Source organism: Ursus americanus, chromosome 31 (assembly GCF_024610735.1).
Source record: "Ursus americanus isolate L20-20 chromosome 31, mUrsAme1.1.p, whole genome shotgun sequence".
NCBI lineage: Eukaryota > Metazoa > Chordata > Mammalia > Carnivora > Ursidae > Ursus > Ursus americanus.
In genome coordinates, this window is record NC_142157.1 from 21,975,178 (window position 1) to 21,994,303 (window position 19,126).

General features: G+C 38.5%; 1 protein-coding gene across 1 annotated transcript in view; it reads left to right on the forward strand.

Moving 5' to 3' along the window:
• CUBN (cubilin) overlaps positions 1 to 19,126 on the forward strand; it is a 257,006-nt gene that overhangs the window by 62,273 nt on the left and 175,607 nt on the right. Inside the window, exons 23-27 of the mRNA XM_045787715.2 lie at positions 2,767 to 2,959; positions 4,278 to 4,438; positions 4,835 to 5,016; positions 5,765 to 5,921; positions 9,159 to 9,346. Coding sequence (XP_045643671.2) covers positions 2,767 to 2,959; positions 4,278 to 4,438; positions 4,835 to 5,016; positions 5,765 to 5,921; positions 9,159 to 9,346 — 881 coding nt within the window. The remainder of the gene's footprint in view (positions 1 to 2,766; positions 2,960 to 4,277; positions 4,439 to 4,834; positions 5,017 to 5,764; positions 5,922 to 9,158; positions 9,347 to 19,126) is intronic.

Below are 19,126 nucleotides of genomic sequence, written 5' to 3' on the forward strand. Positions count from 1 at the left end.
GAAGGTTAGTGTATTGATCTTTTAAAGATTTGCTTTCTCGTTGGTCAGTATGTTCTCCTAGTTTTGTATATATGGGTGTCCTACCACTTCACAGCTCAGTAGATTTATCTTATTTAATTTATTACATTTCTTCATCCTCAGAATGAAGGTGCTAAATGAAACATTTGTGACATTCCTAGTCTTCTGCTCACCTTCATTTCTAAATTGACATTTCCTGCATGGAGAAACCAGGGATTGTTAAAGAGCACAGGATTTGGGAAAGGGCGGACTTGGGTTTGAATTGTATCTTTGTCATGTCTGAACTAAGCAGTGTTCAGAACTTAACCTTCAGGAGCCTGAGATCCCTCATCTATACCTCTCTAAAAAGTGGACATTGTGACACGTGGCTGTTTCACATAGTTGGGGAAGATTAAATGAGACATTCTATGTGAAAATTACATAATAGCTGCAAATCACCATGACTATTCCAGGTTTAAAATGGAGTTACTGAGGTCCAAGTACAATTTCACAACAGCTATATTGGTGAGTTAGCTTATATTCATATTCAATTAGCCACTTATGAGGGGAAAGAAAAAGCCATGGCCGTGACTGCCTAGCAGTGAATTGTGGCAACATGTTAGATTTTGGTTAAGGAAGAGCCTTTTGTTTCCTAAAAAAGAAACTGAAGCTGAAATTTTATCTTCTCTGAAGTCTTCACTTTGAAGAATGTTAACCAAATATGGCAGTTAAAGCAGGTGATGGTGCTGGGTTGACTATTCAGTACATTTTCAGGAAGCCCGAGGTCGTATGGATTCATGCAGACATGAAAGTTTCATAAATGAAATCAGAAAGCACCACCTATGGACTGATCCCTAATGTAGTTGGATAATCACATAGGTTATCACCCGTGGCAAAGCAGGGAGGAGGTAGAGTGGTTACCCGTGATCTGGGGCCTCCCAAGGTGACACGTTCATCTGTCCACAGGATCTGTTCACCCTCTTCCTGTCTCCCAGATCGTATGGGACTGATGTCATCACTGCTTTGTGGTTTAAAGATTATCTATGTTTTGGATTTTCCTTTTGTTGATAACAAACTGCTACATTATTAAAACTTATTTGAAAATGCTTAGTGGAGGGAGAGATACATTTTTAGAAAAACAGTTTTGTGATTTTGTAAGGTTCACAGAGGATATTTGTATATTTTCTCTTTCCTTTCTTTACTTTTTTTGGTTGTTGTTGCGGTCAGAAAGAGAGAGATGTGAGGCCTGCTAATAGCTGTTTTTGATCTTCAGAGATGTGCTTTTCCATTGCTAGTTCAGTTGAATATAATGGATGAAAGAAATGTATTTTTCTCCTTCATCTCTTTATAAGTGTTAGACCATCATAAAACGCAAACTGCCATTGGATATGAGTTTTCCTTTAGCAACATGAGATAAAAAGAAGAGGCATTTTTAGGGGTGCCTGGGTGGCTCAGTCAATTAAGTGTCTGACTCTTGATTTCAGCTTAGGTCATGATCTCAGGGTTATGAGATTGAGCCCCACATTGGGCTCCATGCTGAGTGTGGAGCCTGTTTACAATTCTCTCTCCCTCTCTCTCATATCCTGCCTCCCAAGCTCCCCACCCTGCATGCAAGATCACATGCATGTGCAGTGTCTCTCTCTCTAAAAAAAAAAAAAAAAAAAAGGAATGAAAAGGCATTTTTATGTTTACATTTTGTATAGATATAATAAACATCAGGCAACACATGAATTTCCTTTTGTGAAACTATATCCAATTTTAATTATTTGTGCTTTATTGCAAAGCAGAAGAGAAAAACAAAGCCTAGCATTAATATATCTCAGTATTAGTATTATTCTGGAAGGAGCCATTTATACTGTGAAAGGAAGAGAACATAAACTTTCTACAGACTTCAGTGTTAGGTAAGAAGAGTTACTAACCTCTAACCAGAAATAGATGCAGTAAGTTCAGAAAACTACTGTTTTTCTCTCCACAAAATCAGACATGTGAATCTCATAAAACTACAATCAAATTTTAATATTAAATAATCTATTTAATATTTATAGCAGATGTACCTTCAAAATAATTTTTATTTCTCTATTTTAGTTTTATTTATTATTTATTGGATAGCTGAATTATTTATTGGCTTTGCTTTAGAGAACTCGACTTGTCTTTGTATGGAGCCTTCAAAACACTTACATGTACAGTCAAAGGTAGATACCATCCCCATTTGGGAGATGAGACTCAGAGAGGTGAAGTAATTTGCCCAAGGTTGCATAGGTTGCCAATGTTTGAGCTAGGCATTGATTCAAGATCAGTCTGATTCCTGACACTTACCTTCTATTCTTCACATGGCTGAGGTACCTGCTTTGTCATTTCTCATAAATGCATGCTTTGGTGAAACCCATTTTAAAGGAAGATTATGAAAAGGAGAACAGAACTGAATTATTTTTAGCACCCCTCTATGATTTCCATGGCGGAGCCTAATGTTTAATTTTAGGGTAATGTGCATGAATTAAAAAATTGTAACACTTCCAAGATCTAAAAAGGTATGATATGTGTAACCATTTCTACCACATAGCTTAGGTTTACTATTAATAATTATTTTTGCCTTTGAGATTAAAAAAAAAAAATCCTTGTTTTGAAAGGAAATCATTCTTCAACATTCCAGAATGGCCTATTGAAAATCAAGTACACTGGCACAAATTAATGAAATACATATTACTGAACATATTGTAAATGTAGCGTGATATTTTCTGTTTTCTCTCTTATGCTCCATTCTTTCCACAGCATGCATAAAAGACTATACAGAAGAATCTGGGACTTTTACTTCTCCAAACTTCCCTGGTAATTACCCCAACAATTGGAAATGCATTTATAGGATCACAGTGGAAACCAGCCAACAGATTGCATTGCACTTCACAAATTTCTCTTTGGAAGAGGCCATTGGTGGACGCTGTGTAGGAGATTTTGTGGAAATCAGGTAAGCACCTTTATTTCATCACCTTTTTCATTATTGGTTTTCATTCATAATCTTTCCTGGAAAGGTCAAGGAAAACACATGGAAATTCTCTGTAAAGCCGCCTGTTGTGCTCTTTCTTGCAAGATATAAAGCTTGCCACGTGGAGCTGGATTTAACAGAAGAAAAACAGAAAGTTGCATAAGATTCAGTGGTTATTTTGATGTGATTATTGAGAATATTTGAAAATAAACTCTAAATTTTATTTGGACAGATGAAACAGATGTACTACTACTCTGAAATTAGACTCGCAATTATTGAAAACCTACTTTCTTTATGGAAAATCAGGTTTCATTTTAGACTGTTCATTGTCCAGTAGGTTTAATTATATCACAAAAATGATGGTAAGATAACCTTAAAGTTTTTACAAAATTTTTGTGTTCAAATAATGAAAGTCTAGGCTTGTAAATTTTAGCATGAGACCCTTTTTTCTTTACTTTCTTTGCAGTTAGAGTACATTAACTTATATATTGCTCTCTACCCAGATCACTACATTGAATTAAATCAGGCTAATCACCTTGGTGTGTATTTGGTTAAATTTTTTATTTGGCCTTTCGAAAGGCTAGAATATTATACTTTTTTATAATAAATTTTATTCTATGATGTAAAGTGAGGTACTAAAATAATAAAGCACAATTGTATCATATTATGCCAAAATAACATAAATTTCTTAATTTACAATAATTAATCATTAGATTTTAATGTTGAGTGAATTCCCCCCACCTTTTTTTAGGCTTGAAAAAGCTACAGATTACAAAGTAGATATAAGACCCCCAATAGTTCTTGGGGAAGAATTATTTTAAAAATTTTCCTAAATATGTCAAATATAACATTAAATTTTGAAAAATTCAAATTAGGAGGAAAATATTTCATTTTCTCTGTAAAATTAAGCAACATTTGCTTGTACTGTTAATAATTATGGTTTCTTTATCCCATTACATAGTATCCATGTAATTTCTACATATTCATTCTCTCTGTGTTCTCTGACTCGTTTGCCAGATGCTTCGTTTGAGAGGGAGAAGATTAAACTCTTTCTCTCAGCTTGAAATTGGTTATATAAAATGTCACGTGAACTAAAAATGATGTTCCTTATTAAACTATTCGAACGCTATTTGATAAAGTGAAAAACTGAAAACTAGAAATTGTGACTTAGAGTATTTTTAAGAAAGGTTGACCGACATAAACTGATCTGTTTGCAATCTTAAAGTTCAAATAATATTAAATATTTATACAGTAATATTATCAATAACCAATAAATGATCACATCCATGATTTGTCACAGAGATGGAGGCTATGAAAGATCACCTCCCCTGGGAACATACTGTGGCTCAAATCCACCTCCAAGAATCATCTCTCACAGTAACAAACTATGGTTACAATTTCAGAGTGATTTCCTTGATTCAGGGCCTGGATTCTCAGTTACCTGGGATGGATCATTGACAGGTAAATGGCAAAGAGCTGTTTTTTCTTGAAGAGTCCAGTCTGATAAGTCTCTTGATTCTTAGACTGCCCTGTTCTCAGCCAGTTTTTTCCAGCTGTATTTTGTCATTACTGTCTATACTAAACTTCAACATTGCAAATATTTGAATTAGCAGCAGCTGGTCTTGTTTTCGAGGACAGAATAAGGGGAAATGTCCTGGTTCCATGGTATATTTCCTCAAGCTGGCCATCTTGGTTAGGAAAAGGAAAGGATGTTGACATAGGCTGGCTACTCTTTGGAGATGCAGTTTTGTTCTACAATAAAGGAGAGTAACCATAACCCCAGTTAGATATGGATAAGAAAATTCCATTTTACCATGAAGAAAACAATACGGGTCATCTCATCTCTTTCTCCTGTAGGTTGTGGGGGCAATCTCACGACTCCCACTGGCGTGTTCACTTCTCCCAACTACCCGATGCCTTACTACCACAGCTCCGAATGCTACTGGTGGTTGAAATCCAGCCACGGCAGCCCATTTGAACTGGAATTTGAAGACTTTCACTTGGAGCATCACCCAAACTGCACTTCAGATTATCTGGCTGTATGTATGAAGTCCAGTCGTTTCTTCCACTGCTCCCATCTCACCCACACACATACATGCGTTTATTTTTATCTTTGAAATTCAGGGAAGGGGAACACTTAAACAAAATATCCACATAAAAAATTCAAACAAAAGACTTAGCCTTCTAAGTATGGCATGGATTATTGAACGGATTGGTACACTAAGTATTTAAAATATATCAAATATGGGCTGTTAAGATATGGTTAAAATCTCCCAAAAGGGATTATGAGATCTATCATAATTACTATCTATGTAATTTCTCTATATTCTTTGAAAATTAACAATAGAGAGGACTATATTGGTGAATTAGATAATATAATTGAAGTCATCCAGGTAGGACTTTATAAGTAGCAGCAACCTGTCCTTGTCCATTAAAAAAAAAATCTAAATAAAAAATATATTAGAATGTCATAAATTATAAACTCTGCAATCAAAAACAAGGAGAACTACTGAAAACAGCTATGGTCTCAAAAATACATATTAGTCTTTCATTTTTTAATCTTCAGATTTCAGCCTGGGTTTACACCCTTACCACTATACATAGCCATGGCTAAATTGCCCAAGTTCACTACCCAAGTTTATAGACATTTAAACATAATTTTTAAAGATATTTTGATTCACGGCTCTTCTTTTGTTATGTTGTGTATTTTCCCACTTCTTAAGAATTAGAATCCTTTAGATAATGTTTATGGCACAATCATCTGACATTTAAAATGTTTCATTAAAGGTATATGATGGCCCAAGTACCAGCGCTCATTTGCTAAGTCAGCTTTGTGGGAATGAAAAACCGCCTCTCATCCGTTCTAGTGGAGACAGCATGTTTTTAAAATTCAGGACAGATGAAGGTCAACAAGGAGGTGGCTTCCTAGCCAGATACCAGCAGAGTAAGTATGCACGCTGGCTGCTCCGTGCCTTTGGTGGGTCTTCAATCTCCTGTAATGAAACAAATGGAAATAAGTGTAACCCATTGGTTTGAGCAATTGAAATAAATCTTTGCTCTTTATGAGAAAGATTTAATTCTATTTGAGAGAAGAATGCTTAGCATTAAATTTAATGCCATATAACTACAGCTTGTGGTAAGCTGTACAAAATGGAGTATTTAATATGCTGAGATAGTTGCTGTTCGGCTAAAGATCGGCATAGCAGGTTAACGGAGTGGGTTTTCATTTGTATCAAACATCACAGTCTTCTAATTAGACATTATTCCATTGTGCATAGTATCTCTCACACTATTTTATTTTATTTTTTTGGTCTTGTACCTCCAATGGTGCCTTACTTTTTATTAAGGGAAACTACATTCTTACAAATCAGATGTAAAATCAGCACATTCTTTTTTTTTTTTTTTAAGATTTATTTATTTATTTTAGAGTGAGAGAGAGAGAGAGGATGAGCAAGTGCGCGGAGGGGCACAGGGAGAGGGAGAATCCTGAAGCAAACTTCCTGCTGAGCACAGAGACCCATGGGGAGCTGATCCCAGGACTCTGAAATCATGACCTAAGCCGAAACCAAGAGTTGGAGGCACAACTGACTGAGCCACCCAGGCGCCCCTAGCACATTCTTTATTGCGGAAAAATCTGGTCATTGTAAAGATGTCATTTTAAAATCTACTTTCCTATGAGGTCACATGATAGAATTAAAGGAGTATTGTACGAAGAGTCAAGGGGCCCAGGGATTTGTCCTGGCCCCTAATCTCTGAGATCACTTTTCTCTTCTGAGGTTGCATGATTTCTTCTCTTAAAAAAGGATATTAAACAAGGTTATCATGAAAGCTCCCTCTAGGTCTAGAATTAAATACTTTTTTTTTTTGAGAGAGAGAGAGTACACGTATGGACACACTCAACTTGCGCGTGCAAGTGGCCGGAGGAGGGTGGGGCAGGGCAGAAGGAGAGGAAGAGAGAGAATCCCAAGCAGGCTCCATGCTCAGTGCAGAGCAGAAGCAGGGCTCCATCTCACGACCCTGAGATCACAACCTGAGCTGAAATCAAGAGTCGGTTGCCCAACAGCTGAGCCACCCAGGCGCCCCTAGAACTGAATACTTTCTAATGTTAGTTTCGAAATGGACATTTAAAGAAAACAAGGCTTCCTTGAATTTATGTTATTTAATAAACAGTTGTGGTTTTGAAAGTCGAGTTCCTTGCCCACTACTCCTAAATTTATCCATATTTTGACACAGTTACCTAAAAATAGATTTGAAAGTCACAAGATCATAAACTGAACACACAAAATCCCTTTGAATTAGTTGAAAGTGTATTGATGTTTGACCTTGACTATGTGTGAATTTGCAAATATTCACATTCACTTACATTTGAGGGTTAGGCTGAATTCTAGATAGTTTTGAATACTGAGTTTTAATGGTAGAATGCTTTATTCTTCAGAAGTTCATCGTAGTATATGAAAAGCTCTCCTAACTTCTCTCAGAGATATATCTTTTTGGTTGAACATATAATCATTTCTCTAATTTTATTAGTGCTGTGCTAATTTGTTTCTTGGTTATAGTCAGATTGCTTGTTAAGGATTTCTCTCTTTTATTCCTGTGATTATTTTATTTTTCTCTCATCATTTTGGAACACTGAAGGAGTAACTTAGCGCACATGGGATATAGGTCCTCAAAGGCCAAATCAGAGCTAACCAGTGAGGTTTTCTGTAACATTGGCCATATGAAATTGGAGGTTTGCAGATAGAAGAATTTCTGAGCACTGTGAGCCACCCATGTGATTTAATGGAATATATTTTCCTCTGCTCTTACTTGTAGCCGTTGTGGCACATACTGCCTCTCGGCCTCATAGCTGTAACTGCTCACAGGCATTTAAGACCACAGGATTACCCTTTAGGATTCCTTTGTGGACAGAAAGGTGGCCTAGAGAGAAATAGTTTGAGTATTCCCCCACTCCAGCAAAGGAAGAGTCTGAAGAGCTACAAAGGTATACTTTTCGATACCAAAGATTGTATGTATGTGTGTGTGTATATGTATATGTATATACGTATATGTTTATATGTATATATGATGTTCTAGTCACCTGTCAGGAAGAGTATGGTAGTAGAAATGCATATATGAACCACATTTTTCAGAGACCAATTTTTCTTTTTTCTTTTTTTAAAGATTTTATTTATTTATTTGACAGAGAGAGACAGCCAGCGAGAGAGGGAACACAAGCAGGGGGAGTGGGAGAGGGAGAAGCAGACTCCCAGCGGAGGAGGCTGATGTGGGGCTTGATCCCAGGACTCCGGGATCACGCCCTGAGCCGAAGGCAGACGCTTAACGACTGAGCCACCGAGGCACCCCAAGAGACCATTTTTTCAATATAATGTTTATTTTCTCATTCTCTTTTACCACACATCATACAGACAATATGGGCAAGGCTTAATCAAGTCCTTAGTTTGGGTTGAATTTGGCACTGACTCCTGGGACTAGCCACACCTCGAGGTACCTAGTATAGTTTTGTTGCAAACTCAGCTGAGGAAAATGCCACCAGTGGATGGAAGACTTTTTTTTCAAAATTTAAGATGTTCATTTCTTCTTCAAATCCTTTACATTCCCCCCATTCATTTGGTGCTTCCTGATGACTAACTAGAGGAATAACGGAGTCTTTATTGTGAATTTCGTGCTGACTTTTGAATGTTCAACAAAGCCATGCTGTTATTCGTTTTTAGCATTCACATAGAACTTCGTGTTTTTAAACTGTCGAGTTTAAAGGTCAGGATTTCTGTTCCTTCCAAACGTTAAAGTTAGAAAAACAAAAGCATGGAATATTTAATGCACTTTTGTAAGTAAACAAATCGAACTGCTCTCTGGGTAGTGCTGAGTTTGTCTGTTCTCCACCAAGTCACAGGAATTTGATGCCTAATAGGCAATTTTCATGACACTCTGTGAGTATTATTTTACATTTGTTCTGAATGGAGACCCTTTCACTATAAGAATGTTGTACTATTATACACACACACACACACACACACATATACTATATATATACATATGTATAAACATAATACATACAAATATAATCTATAAACTGTGTATATATTTTAATCTAGATATTTTCTTGAAGGAAAATCTCACCCATCTTGGAGCAACTACAACATATATTGTAGTGGTTCTCACTAATCCTGGTTATTTTTTCCAGCATGTAGGAACGTGGTGATTGTGAACCAAACCTATGGCATCTTAGAGAGTATCCATTATCCAGGTCCCTATTCTGACAATCAGCGTTGCAACTGGACCATCCAGGCAACTACTGGCAACACAGTGAATTACACATTTTTAGCGTTTGAGTTGGAAAATCACATAAACTGCTCCACAGACTATTTAGAGGTATGTATTCTGAAGCTAAATAAATCACTGCATTTTCAGATCAAGTTAGGAAAGCCAAACTAGAAATCATCGTGCTCTGTAGAACTGAATCTCTGTGGCTCTATGCATCTATAATACGCCAACTACCCATGGTATTTGAACAGGCATATTTCGTGTCTCTTTCACTGCATCATATTAATATTAAGGATATTTAATCCACTAAATTATATACACAAAGAATTGTCTATATTTTTAGTTTTCAGTGTGACTTCTGGACTGATTGACCTCATATTATTTAAATAATCCAGGAGTAAAGGAATAACTTCTATTTTTTGTTACTTGTTTTTATGTTTGTTCTCTATAAACAGGAGACCAGAAAATGTTTGGGTACCTGGCTTTCTTTAATACCTAATTTGCCTGATACTAGAAATCATGATTTTGATTCTTTTTATTTTAAAATTTAAGTACATTTCACTTAATTTTTCTTTCAGTAAAACGGAAATTTCTATTTGTTCTGATAATGACCACCTGTAGCATTTATTCAACTCTTTGTATGCAATACTATTCAATGAAAATTGCTTGACAACTAGGTAGCCCAAAGTATCAGGTAATCTCCTATGTTTACAATAAGATACTTTATTCCTAAAAGCTTTTTTGCTAACTTGCATTAGTGATTTTTTAGGGCTATAGATTGAAAAGTTAAGCAGCCACTTATTTTACTTACTTTATGAATGTAATTATGCATTCATTTATAAAATTATATGGTTTATAAGCTATTATATTAATTTAGAAATTATAGTTTCCACTTTTATGCTTCGTAAGACAATTTTACTGAAACCACTTAAAATATTTTGACATCAAGTTCTCATCATTAATAAAATCACTTTTTAAGTCCATCTAACATACCATTTTTTAATTTGTCTACATTGTACATATACAATACTTCCGAATCCACATATGGTGTTTTCACTAAAAATCTTTTCTGAAGTGACGAGTACCCCCTCTGGTAGCATTAGGACATCTCCCGTAGCCCAAGCCACCTATCCACAATACAGTGACTTAGTGGGTTTCTTCTCAATGTGATCAGTGATTTTTAGAAATCTTGCTTGCAAAGACTTCCCACATCCAGCACTTGTAACTTTAAGGACAAATTCTTCAGGAAAAAAATCCTTTATACTTGTAAAATTTTCTTAACCTTCTTTTTACCAGTTCTTTAAGAAAACTTAGCACTGATTGAGGCTGTTTGAGGTTAAAGTATCTTTTCCAAATAGCCCTCTTGTTTTTTAAAAACGAAGATGAGAAAGCTTTCTATACTTTGAGAGACTTGGGAGGTTCTGAATATATGGAGTCTCTTGTTTCTGAGGAACAATTTTTTTTGGGTGAAATCTTGCTCTGTATTTAGAAAAGTTCAATATTATAGAAATAGTAGCCATAGGGTTTACCCATTAGAAAGTGATATTTACTAGTATTCAAAGAAAATATGACACAACATCAAACTTACAAGCACAAACTTGACAATGGTTTTAAAGTCCATTTTTCTTGATCTAGTGTTCAGATGGTCTTCGCAAGCTTAATAATGATATGCTTGTCTCATTGTATTTACCTGGGATAAACATCCTTTTCTTTTCTTCACATGGGAAGATCTTGTTCATTCTTTAGAGGAAATGGAAGAATTGCTTTCAAAGCCCCTTGTTCATACCACAAACACAGCAAGTTATCTTATTGCATTTTTGCCAGTTGTGATTGCACCCACATGCCCTACTGGACTGTGAGCCTTTTGAAGGTGTGAACCATCTCCTATTGAATTCGTGACCCAGGCATTGATTATAGAGTTGGGATCTTAGAGGAATTCAGTGAGTTCAGGATAAGTTGGCTCTCACAGCCATATTTTAGCATCAGCCCAATGAGAGATGTTAATTAATGAGAAAGAACTGAATTCCAAACTGGCCTTTTTGTATAATTCCAATGCATTCACTGCAGTTCTAGCCCTTCGAACACACACCAAAAGAGAACTCATGGCCTTGCAGAGCATTGAGTGTATAACAATACGCCAGGCATCATAAGAGTGATTTGATGACAGTACAACAGAGAAAGCTGCAGAGGGGGGGAAGTGTTTGACCTGGACTTTCAGGAGGCTTTGGAAGAAAGAGTGGGGGAGGAAATGAGATGGAACTTTTCCAGGGACTGGTTTCCACCTCTTTGGACTTAGTTGAGGATGGAAGGGTAACAAAAAGGCCCATCAGATAATTTTTTGGAAGTGTTTGAAAACTGTCAAATGAAAATACTTATTCCAGCAACCACAGAGCAGCTCATGAGAGGCCCTTCACAGATGACGTTAGAGGCATGCCATTTATTTTGTGCAACACTGATGGTGAAAGCAGAAAAAATACAGAATGAGAACCAAAAGTTCAGCAAAGCCTTCCAAAGAATGACACTGCTGCCAGAGGGAGGAGATTTTTTCCGTTTCTGTAAGCCAAGGGGCAAGGCCAGAGCAGTTGCTACAATGGCTGGTCTATGATGAAAATTTTTAAAGCACAAATAACTACTTAAGAAGAGAAAAGCCACAAACACAAAATCTAGTTTCCATTACTTTAATAACTTCTAGTTGAAGGGTTTTTCAAGTAACTGAGCCAGGTCCCAGTTGATGACTGTTATTGCATCCAGAATTGAGTTATTTTGAATTAATAAAGCTGAAATTATGAAAGGACTTGATTAGGTGCTGGTCAGACATTGTGCCCAACCTTGCTGAGGGGTACAGGTTGGTAGAGATCCCATTGGGAAGCGAATCTATCCTTTATTATTTGTCCTCTGGGCAAAACAAAATGTTTCAGATTTGGAAATTAAATTCAATGGGAGGAAGGGTCACTTGCCTGAAGGAGTAAGACCATGTTGCCCATGTAATTGTGGGAAGTCAACCTTAAGGATTCATTGCATATCCTACAACTGCATTTCAACTGTTTAATTTTCTTTTCTTTCTTTCTTTTTTTTTTTTTAAAGATTTTATTTATTTATGTGACAGAGAGACAGCCAGTGAGAGAGGGAACACAGCAGGGGGAGTGGGAGAGGAAGAAGCAGGCTCCTAGCAGAGGAGCCCGATGTGGGACTCGATCCCAGTACGCCGGGATCACGCCCTGAGCCGAAGGCAGACGCTTTAACGACTGCGCTACTCAGGCGCCCCTCAACTGTTTAATTTTCATTTTGAGTCTGAGTCTCCGCACAGAAAAAGAGACTTCTAAAAGATGACATAGTATACAAATGAAAATGATAGATTTGGGAGAAATCAGCACAGAGATGTACAGGAGGCCAGAGCCTGTATTAGGTCAACTGGGAGCACGTGTGTTGTGGGAAGAGCAAGGAGGAAAACCCTGAGGCTGTTGTGTCATAGATGCCAAGGGCAGAGAGTATCATAGAAGGTGACAGTGATCAACAAGGTGAGAGGCTCCCAGGGGATCAAGAGGGATCTCAGGGTTAAGAAGTGTTCCTTGGAGATCAGCGTGACCCTGGGCAGAACAGTGTTTGAGGGGTAGCAGGAGTAGGAGTGAGACCACAGTGTGCAGGAGCACAAAGGGCGGAGAGTGAGTGTAGATGGAGGTTTAAGTCTATGAATTCGCTGAGTTCTCTTGAGGGAAGAGCATGGAGTCAGAGCTACTTTTCTCTAGTCCTCGTCCTGCGTTTCCCTAGCTGGTCCTCATGAGGCAAGCTCTCAGTGGACACCCTCCTTTGATTTTTCTCTTGTATGTCAATGTCTCTTAAAATGTGACCCAGGTTTGGATTCAACACTCAATGAAGCCAACCAGGGCCAAGTATGCTGGAACTATATTATTTGGCTTAGGTACCTCTGGTATCATAGGCTGAGGTTATATGGGCTTATTGTTAGTCAAATCATAATGTTGGACTATATTAATACTTCTTTCTCCAGGCCACTTTTACATGAACTGTAATGACTTCATAGCCATACATAGGAAATTATTCCTAGTAATATTTGACTCTTTTGCCTGAGAATTCAGACACATCACGATCCTTCTAAACCCTGATTCTTTGGTCTGTAGACACATTATTCATTTGCATATAGACTTACTGGCATTGACCTATTACTTCTTCAAAAATAATTGATAAAAATGTCAGACAAGATGGTGCCTGTTTCAAATACTCCAAAATGGTATGTTTCTTTGGTTAAAATGGTCTAATATTTTTTAAAAGATTTATTTATTTATTTTAGAGAGAGTGTGTGTAAGCAAGGGGAGGGGCAGAGGGAGGAGAGAGTAAAACCTCAAGCAGATTTCCTGCTGAGCATGGAGACTGACACAGGGCTCGATCCCAGGACCCTGAGATCATGACCTGAGCCAAAATCAAGAGTCAGACAGCCTACCGACTGAGCCACCCAGACACCCCTAAAATGATCTATTATTTAACACTTTGGGGATAGCACTATTCACACAACTTGGCAATAGCTGATCTTTATTGAATACTTATTATTTGCTAGGTAATTGTTACAGCATCCCTGTAATGTAAGAAATATTATCCCATTTGACAGGTGAGACAGTTGAGGCAAATACAGGTTGTTCCCAGTCACAGGCATTAGAGGCGTCAAAGCCAGGCTTTCTACCAGGCCCTGTGGCGCTGGGCCAGTGCTTTCAGCCATGACACCACACATCCTCTATGTGCATACTCACAATTCTCTGTCATCCGCAGAGGTGACGTGAGGGAGCGTCCACGAGCCCTTGGATCGACCATCCTGGTGATACTGTCACAGACAGAAGTCCATGTTATTGTAGCACACTTCTTCATAGATAAGTACTGGTCATTTACTATTATAATCACCTTTTCTGTGCTACATTGTGACAAATTATTTTTAGTGTCCCACTTAGAATTTTTCTAAAAATTACTGTCAATCTTATTCAAGTCTGAGGTTCCAGAAAAATTTTTTTCTAGAGTTTGGAAGTTGAAACATCTTCCCTTGAGCCCTCTGGCTGTTCTCTTACTTTTCATTGTGTGCTTTATACTCTTGGTTGCAGGTACACTCTCCAACTGTACCATTAGTTTTGTGAAAGGGCTGTACTCTGAGGAAAGTAAGAAGCCTCATGACACACATGATAAACCAAAACACTGGGAAAGAGCAGGAACAAAGTCAGCTTCGTGGTTTTTTCCTTGCATGTGTATATGCCATTCCCATCTCTCTCCTCTGCATTTCTACAGCCTCACCATTTTAGCTTCCGTATGGCCCCCCAGCCATGACTCCACATGACTATTTGCCCCAAGCTCTTGCAACAAATGAGCCTCCCCTTGGGAACAAATTCCCAGCACAGGGGGCTCATCTTTTTGAGCCTGATAGCAAAGGCATGGGTGTAGCCCACTTATGGATAGATGGTCCTCTGGGCAGTATGACTGGCTCTGGCCAGGAGCAGTGAAGTCCAGGCCTCTGGCCATCATTGCTCATAGATGGTGTGTGAGGGCAGAGGCAGAATCTTTGAGTATGGCTCTGCTGGCATGCTAAAACATTTCTTCAACATTCATGAATTCAGCAAGATTACACAATTTGTTCTGTAAGGACTGTACCTTTCAGTACTGCAGAATATAGTTCACTTAAGCCCAAAAAATTCATTTAAAGGAATTGCCTGCCTTGATCTTACAAATTGGATGTCAATGTCTTTTCTAGTTTCAAAATTCTACTAGGCATGTTTCTGTTTTTCCTTTATCGCATTATGCTCTCTTCCGCAAGTGTTGATCCATCCATATTTTGATCTTTCATTTGCCCTAATCACAGCTTAAAAGAAAAACAAACACATTTTTTCCCTAACTGTGCTCTTTCCCAAAGTGTAGATAATTTGTCTGTGTGTTCATAAAATGGTCAGAAAGCTTTTATATAGCCCCATGGTTCCTTTTTAATTGATTTCTTCAGAGGTTTCCCCTTTTGTTGCCCCAAAAGTTAGTCCTAGTTTTGTGGATAGAATTTAATTTTATTGGAATTTGTCATGTTTCTTAAATTTCTTTCTATTCTCTGTTGCTTCTCTTTTTTCTTTAATTGCTAATTGTTTTGGTCCATGGGCTTATATCTCCTTTTGAAGTCTGACTCCCTAAAACCTTAGGCTCATGACTGGTATGTCCAGTACCGCAGGCTCTAGGGACATTGATCACTGTCTCCTAATGTTTTGTTCTGCAATAACAACCACTTCTTTGCTGTCCAGAATTAGTCCAGACTAGTACTTCTTTTCACTATTTTCTTTACTTTTTGAGAAAGGAGAACATTTATAGAATTTATCAAAAGCCATGCTTTTTTTTCCCAGTTAGACATTTGAGAGATGTCCAGATGGTTGAAATTATCTCCCTTTGCCACCCCCACGTCTCTCTTTGTGCTGCACTAGTGTTGACATATTTCCCTTGTAAAAAATTGTAATCTCTACTGAGGAAGAAGCCAATGGGGGACGATGAAGCCCCTATAACTGGCTGCATTCCGGAGTCACCTGGAGATCTTGTTAGAAAAACGTATTCCTAGAGCTTAGCCCAGACCTACTTAATCAAAGTCTCTGGGAATCTCAGTAGAGACAGACCCCCCAAGCCCTCGGACCAGCACTTGAGACCACTGTCTGCAGTCCACTTCTGCTCCGACAGCATGTTGTACCCTCCCTTCAAAGCTCTCTCCTGGGAAGTCATAACTATTTTAATACTATTAAAGATTTCCTTTTTGATAAGTCTCACTTTTCCATTGCTATAGGCGAATCATGTCTTTGTCTCACCAAGGCCCGGTGATACGGTCATGATATTTATCTCATTACGTAAAAAATACCAGATTTACTTTGCGATTTTCATGTTGGGAATCTCAGCTTTCTCCCCCCATCTTTAGTTGGCACCTTTGCCACTATCATCTTCCAGTCCATTCTGTATACCCTTCTAGGCCTTCCGCTTTGCAAGCCTTCCTCTTCGTGATGCTAGTGACTTCTGTCAAATGCATTTCCCTCTAGTCTTCGTAAGATTCATTTTATCTCTTGCCAAATCCTCCTTCTGATGTCATCTTGTCCACCAGATGTTTATATCATTATTTATTACACTCCCGTGTCCTCTTCCAATTACAAAATCATGCATTTCAAATGAAAGAATGGACCAAAACAGAGGCTTCCGGTCCTGTACTCATGTTTTCTAAGTCTGCAGCCTGAGCAGCATTTTCCATCAGGCCTGTGTGATACTGTGATTAGTTAAGGTAACTCGAGCTGTTGTTATGCAGGACTCATAAATTTTCAGATGCTTGATATAATACAAGTTTATTTCTCAATCATGTTAGAGACCCATGCTGGTGTTCCTTGCCTTCTACATGGTGATTCAGAAACCCAGACAAAGGGGAAGTCCATTTGGGGAAACCACAGAACTCACTCTGCCACAAATTTTGATAGATGTTTCACAAATAAAGAGAACTAAATTCTGATAAGTTTTGAGAAATGCTGAATTAAACACAGTTAAACAGTGTTTTTTTGTTTTGTTCTGTTTTTGCTGTGGCATTTCCTGAAGCTGTTACTACCCTAAATATGCATTGTTCATTCACGTATCCATTCGTTTCGTCATCCAAATACATCTTCGACCCACAGACTATGGAAATATAACTGTTTTCGCATGAGTTTTCCTTGTCTTCACTGAGGAGGCAGGTGGTAATCAATTTAGCACACAATACAAATTTAATGGTAAGCTGTGTTAAGTCCTATCAGGGAATATTATCCGGTTCTCCAAAGACACGAAACGGGAGGACCGAGCTCATCTGTGGGTCAGAGAAAGCTTCCCTGAGGAAGAGTAACTTAACAAGTTCAAAAGAAGCTGAAAGTTTCACCAAGGGAAGCTGTGGTCGAGGAACTGTCACAGATAAAGCTGGATACTAGTTAACATGGCGAAGATAGATTTTAATCAGTAATACACTCCTGCAGTAGGATCCAGCATGAACTGCACTCCATTTCAGTTTATACAGAGGTGGCTGGGCATTTTAAAGGGAGAACTAGGGCATCGGGAGGAGACCAGCAGCTGGAGCAGTCAGGGAAGTGAGAAATGACAAAAGGTTAGTCAGTGTCAGTGTGGCGAGGCCATTCGAGTGTGCTGGCCAGCAGTGATGGAAGCTCGGATTCTATCCTCCCACACAGACTGGGAGAGGAGCGTCCTATCCTTCCCGATGATTCCATTTCAAAGGCATGCTTCTCAGATCCTTGAGAAAGGCACTCCTTAGTTGTAGGAGACACACACACCTCTCAGAGGGGCAGAGGAAGGAATCACTGTTGTAAGCCCTTCTTAGTAAATGTTCTAGGAAAGATGATCAGGGGCCTATCCTCAGGTATTGGCTGGAACAAACCGTAAATCCTCTTGGCAGCGTTGAGCTTTCTCAGGCAGGCACTTGAACGGGGGCAGGGATCTTTCTAGTGGTGTGATCTTGTTAGAAACTACGTTAGTGTTTAAGTCTTTTAATTTGGGTAAAGGGGAATGAGTGGGTGAAATCGTATGTGCCGAGAGTCTGCATTTTTATAGGCAAAGGTCGAGGCCTAGTCAGGAAGAAGGTTCAGAGGAGCCTGGCTTGAGTCGCCTGGAGGAGAAAATCCTTGTCAGAAGCGCGGGAAGTCCGGTGTGGCCCAGGCCCAGCGTGGGGCTGCCAGGCGGGCCGGAGTCTGCAGTGTAGCGCAGCACTGAGCGTGCGGGAGGAGTTTCAGGGACCGCCTTCGAGAGGCAAGAGATCTTCCCGGAGCCTGAGCAGGGCAACGGTATGCTCAGACTGTCACCTTTAAAAACTCTGGCTTCGAGAGAAAATTGCAGGGAGGTGAAAGTGATGGTGGAGATCCAGTAAGGGGAGTTTAATTATTAAACTTCCACATACCTCAGTTTCCAGAACTCTAAAATGGGGATAATAAGGGTACCGGCTGTATAGAGCTGCTGGGAATTTTAAAATTAGGTAACACATATGAAGGGCTTAGAATAATATTCAGCTAATAAATATTATTTATTAAATGCTAATAAACATTATTTATGATTATTTCAACATAAACACAATTTGACGGATTAATTTTTGCTCTCGAAAACATTTTGTAGCCAATGCAGAACTTTAGTTTCCAAAACAGCCTTCCCAGTTGTGGAGAACAGAGATTGGCCCCATTTTAATGAAAGCAGGACTTCTGTCTCCTGGCTTTTCTTACAAAAGCCACAGGGATTCTGTATCTGAATCTAAGAAGCGTGGTGGTTGAAATCCCATTTGCCAGTTGGGGAAAAGCAGATGAGATTTTATGTCTTAGCAGCAAAGGGTCTGAGCTGACTTTCTTCATCACGGCACCTCCTTAAACACTTCCCAGGCAGATGAGTCATGCTTCCTGCCACTGTCTGTCAGAGGAAGTTCGCTTCTAGGATGCCTGGCATTTTGCTTACAATTCAGACATAAGCTATTTTAATTGTGAGGATAACTGCTACGCAAAAACACTCATAAAAAGTGACAACGATACCCCAAACAATTCAGTTTATGTCTCTACACCAAGTATGAGCCTAGCATTATGCTTAATCGTGATCTGGATTCAAAAGTTTAGAATGAAGTGTATCTATTGATTCATTCAGCCAAATACTTGATATTCGCATTAAGAGTAACAAGAAGCATTTTATAAGAAATTTAATACTCCAGGGTTGCCCAAGTAAAGTGTGTTTTTTTTTAATCATAAAAAATTAAAAGGAGAGATATTTGTATCAGTGTAATCAAAATCCCTTTCCTCAAAAGGAAATGCTGATCTTTCCTGACCATCCCTCACAATGAAGAATTTTCATGTGATTGCATTAATTTGCTGCAGTTAATGAGGC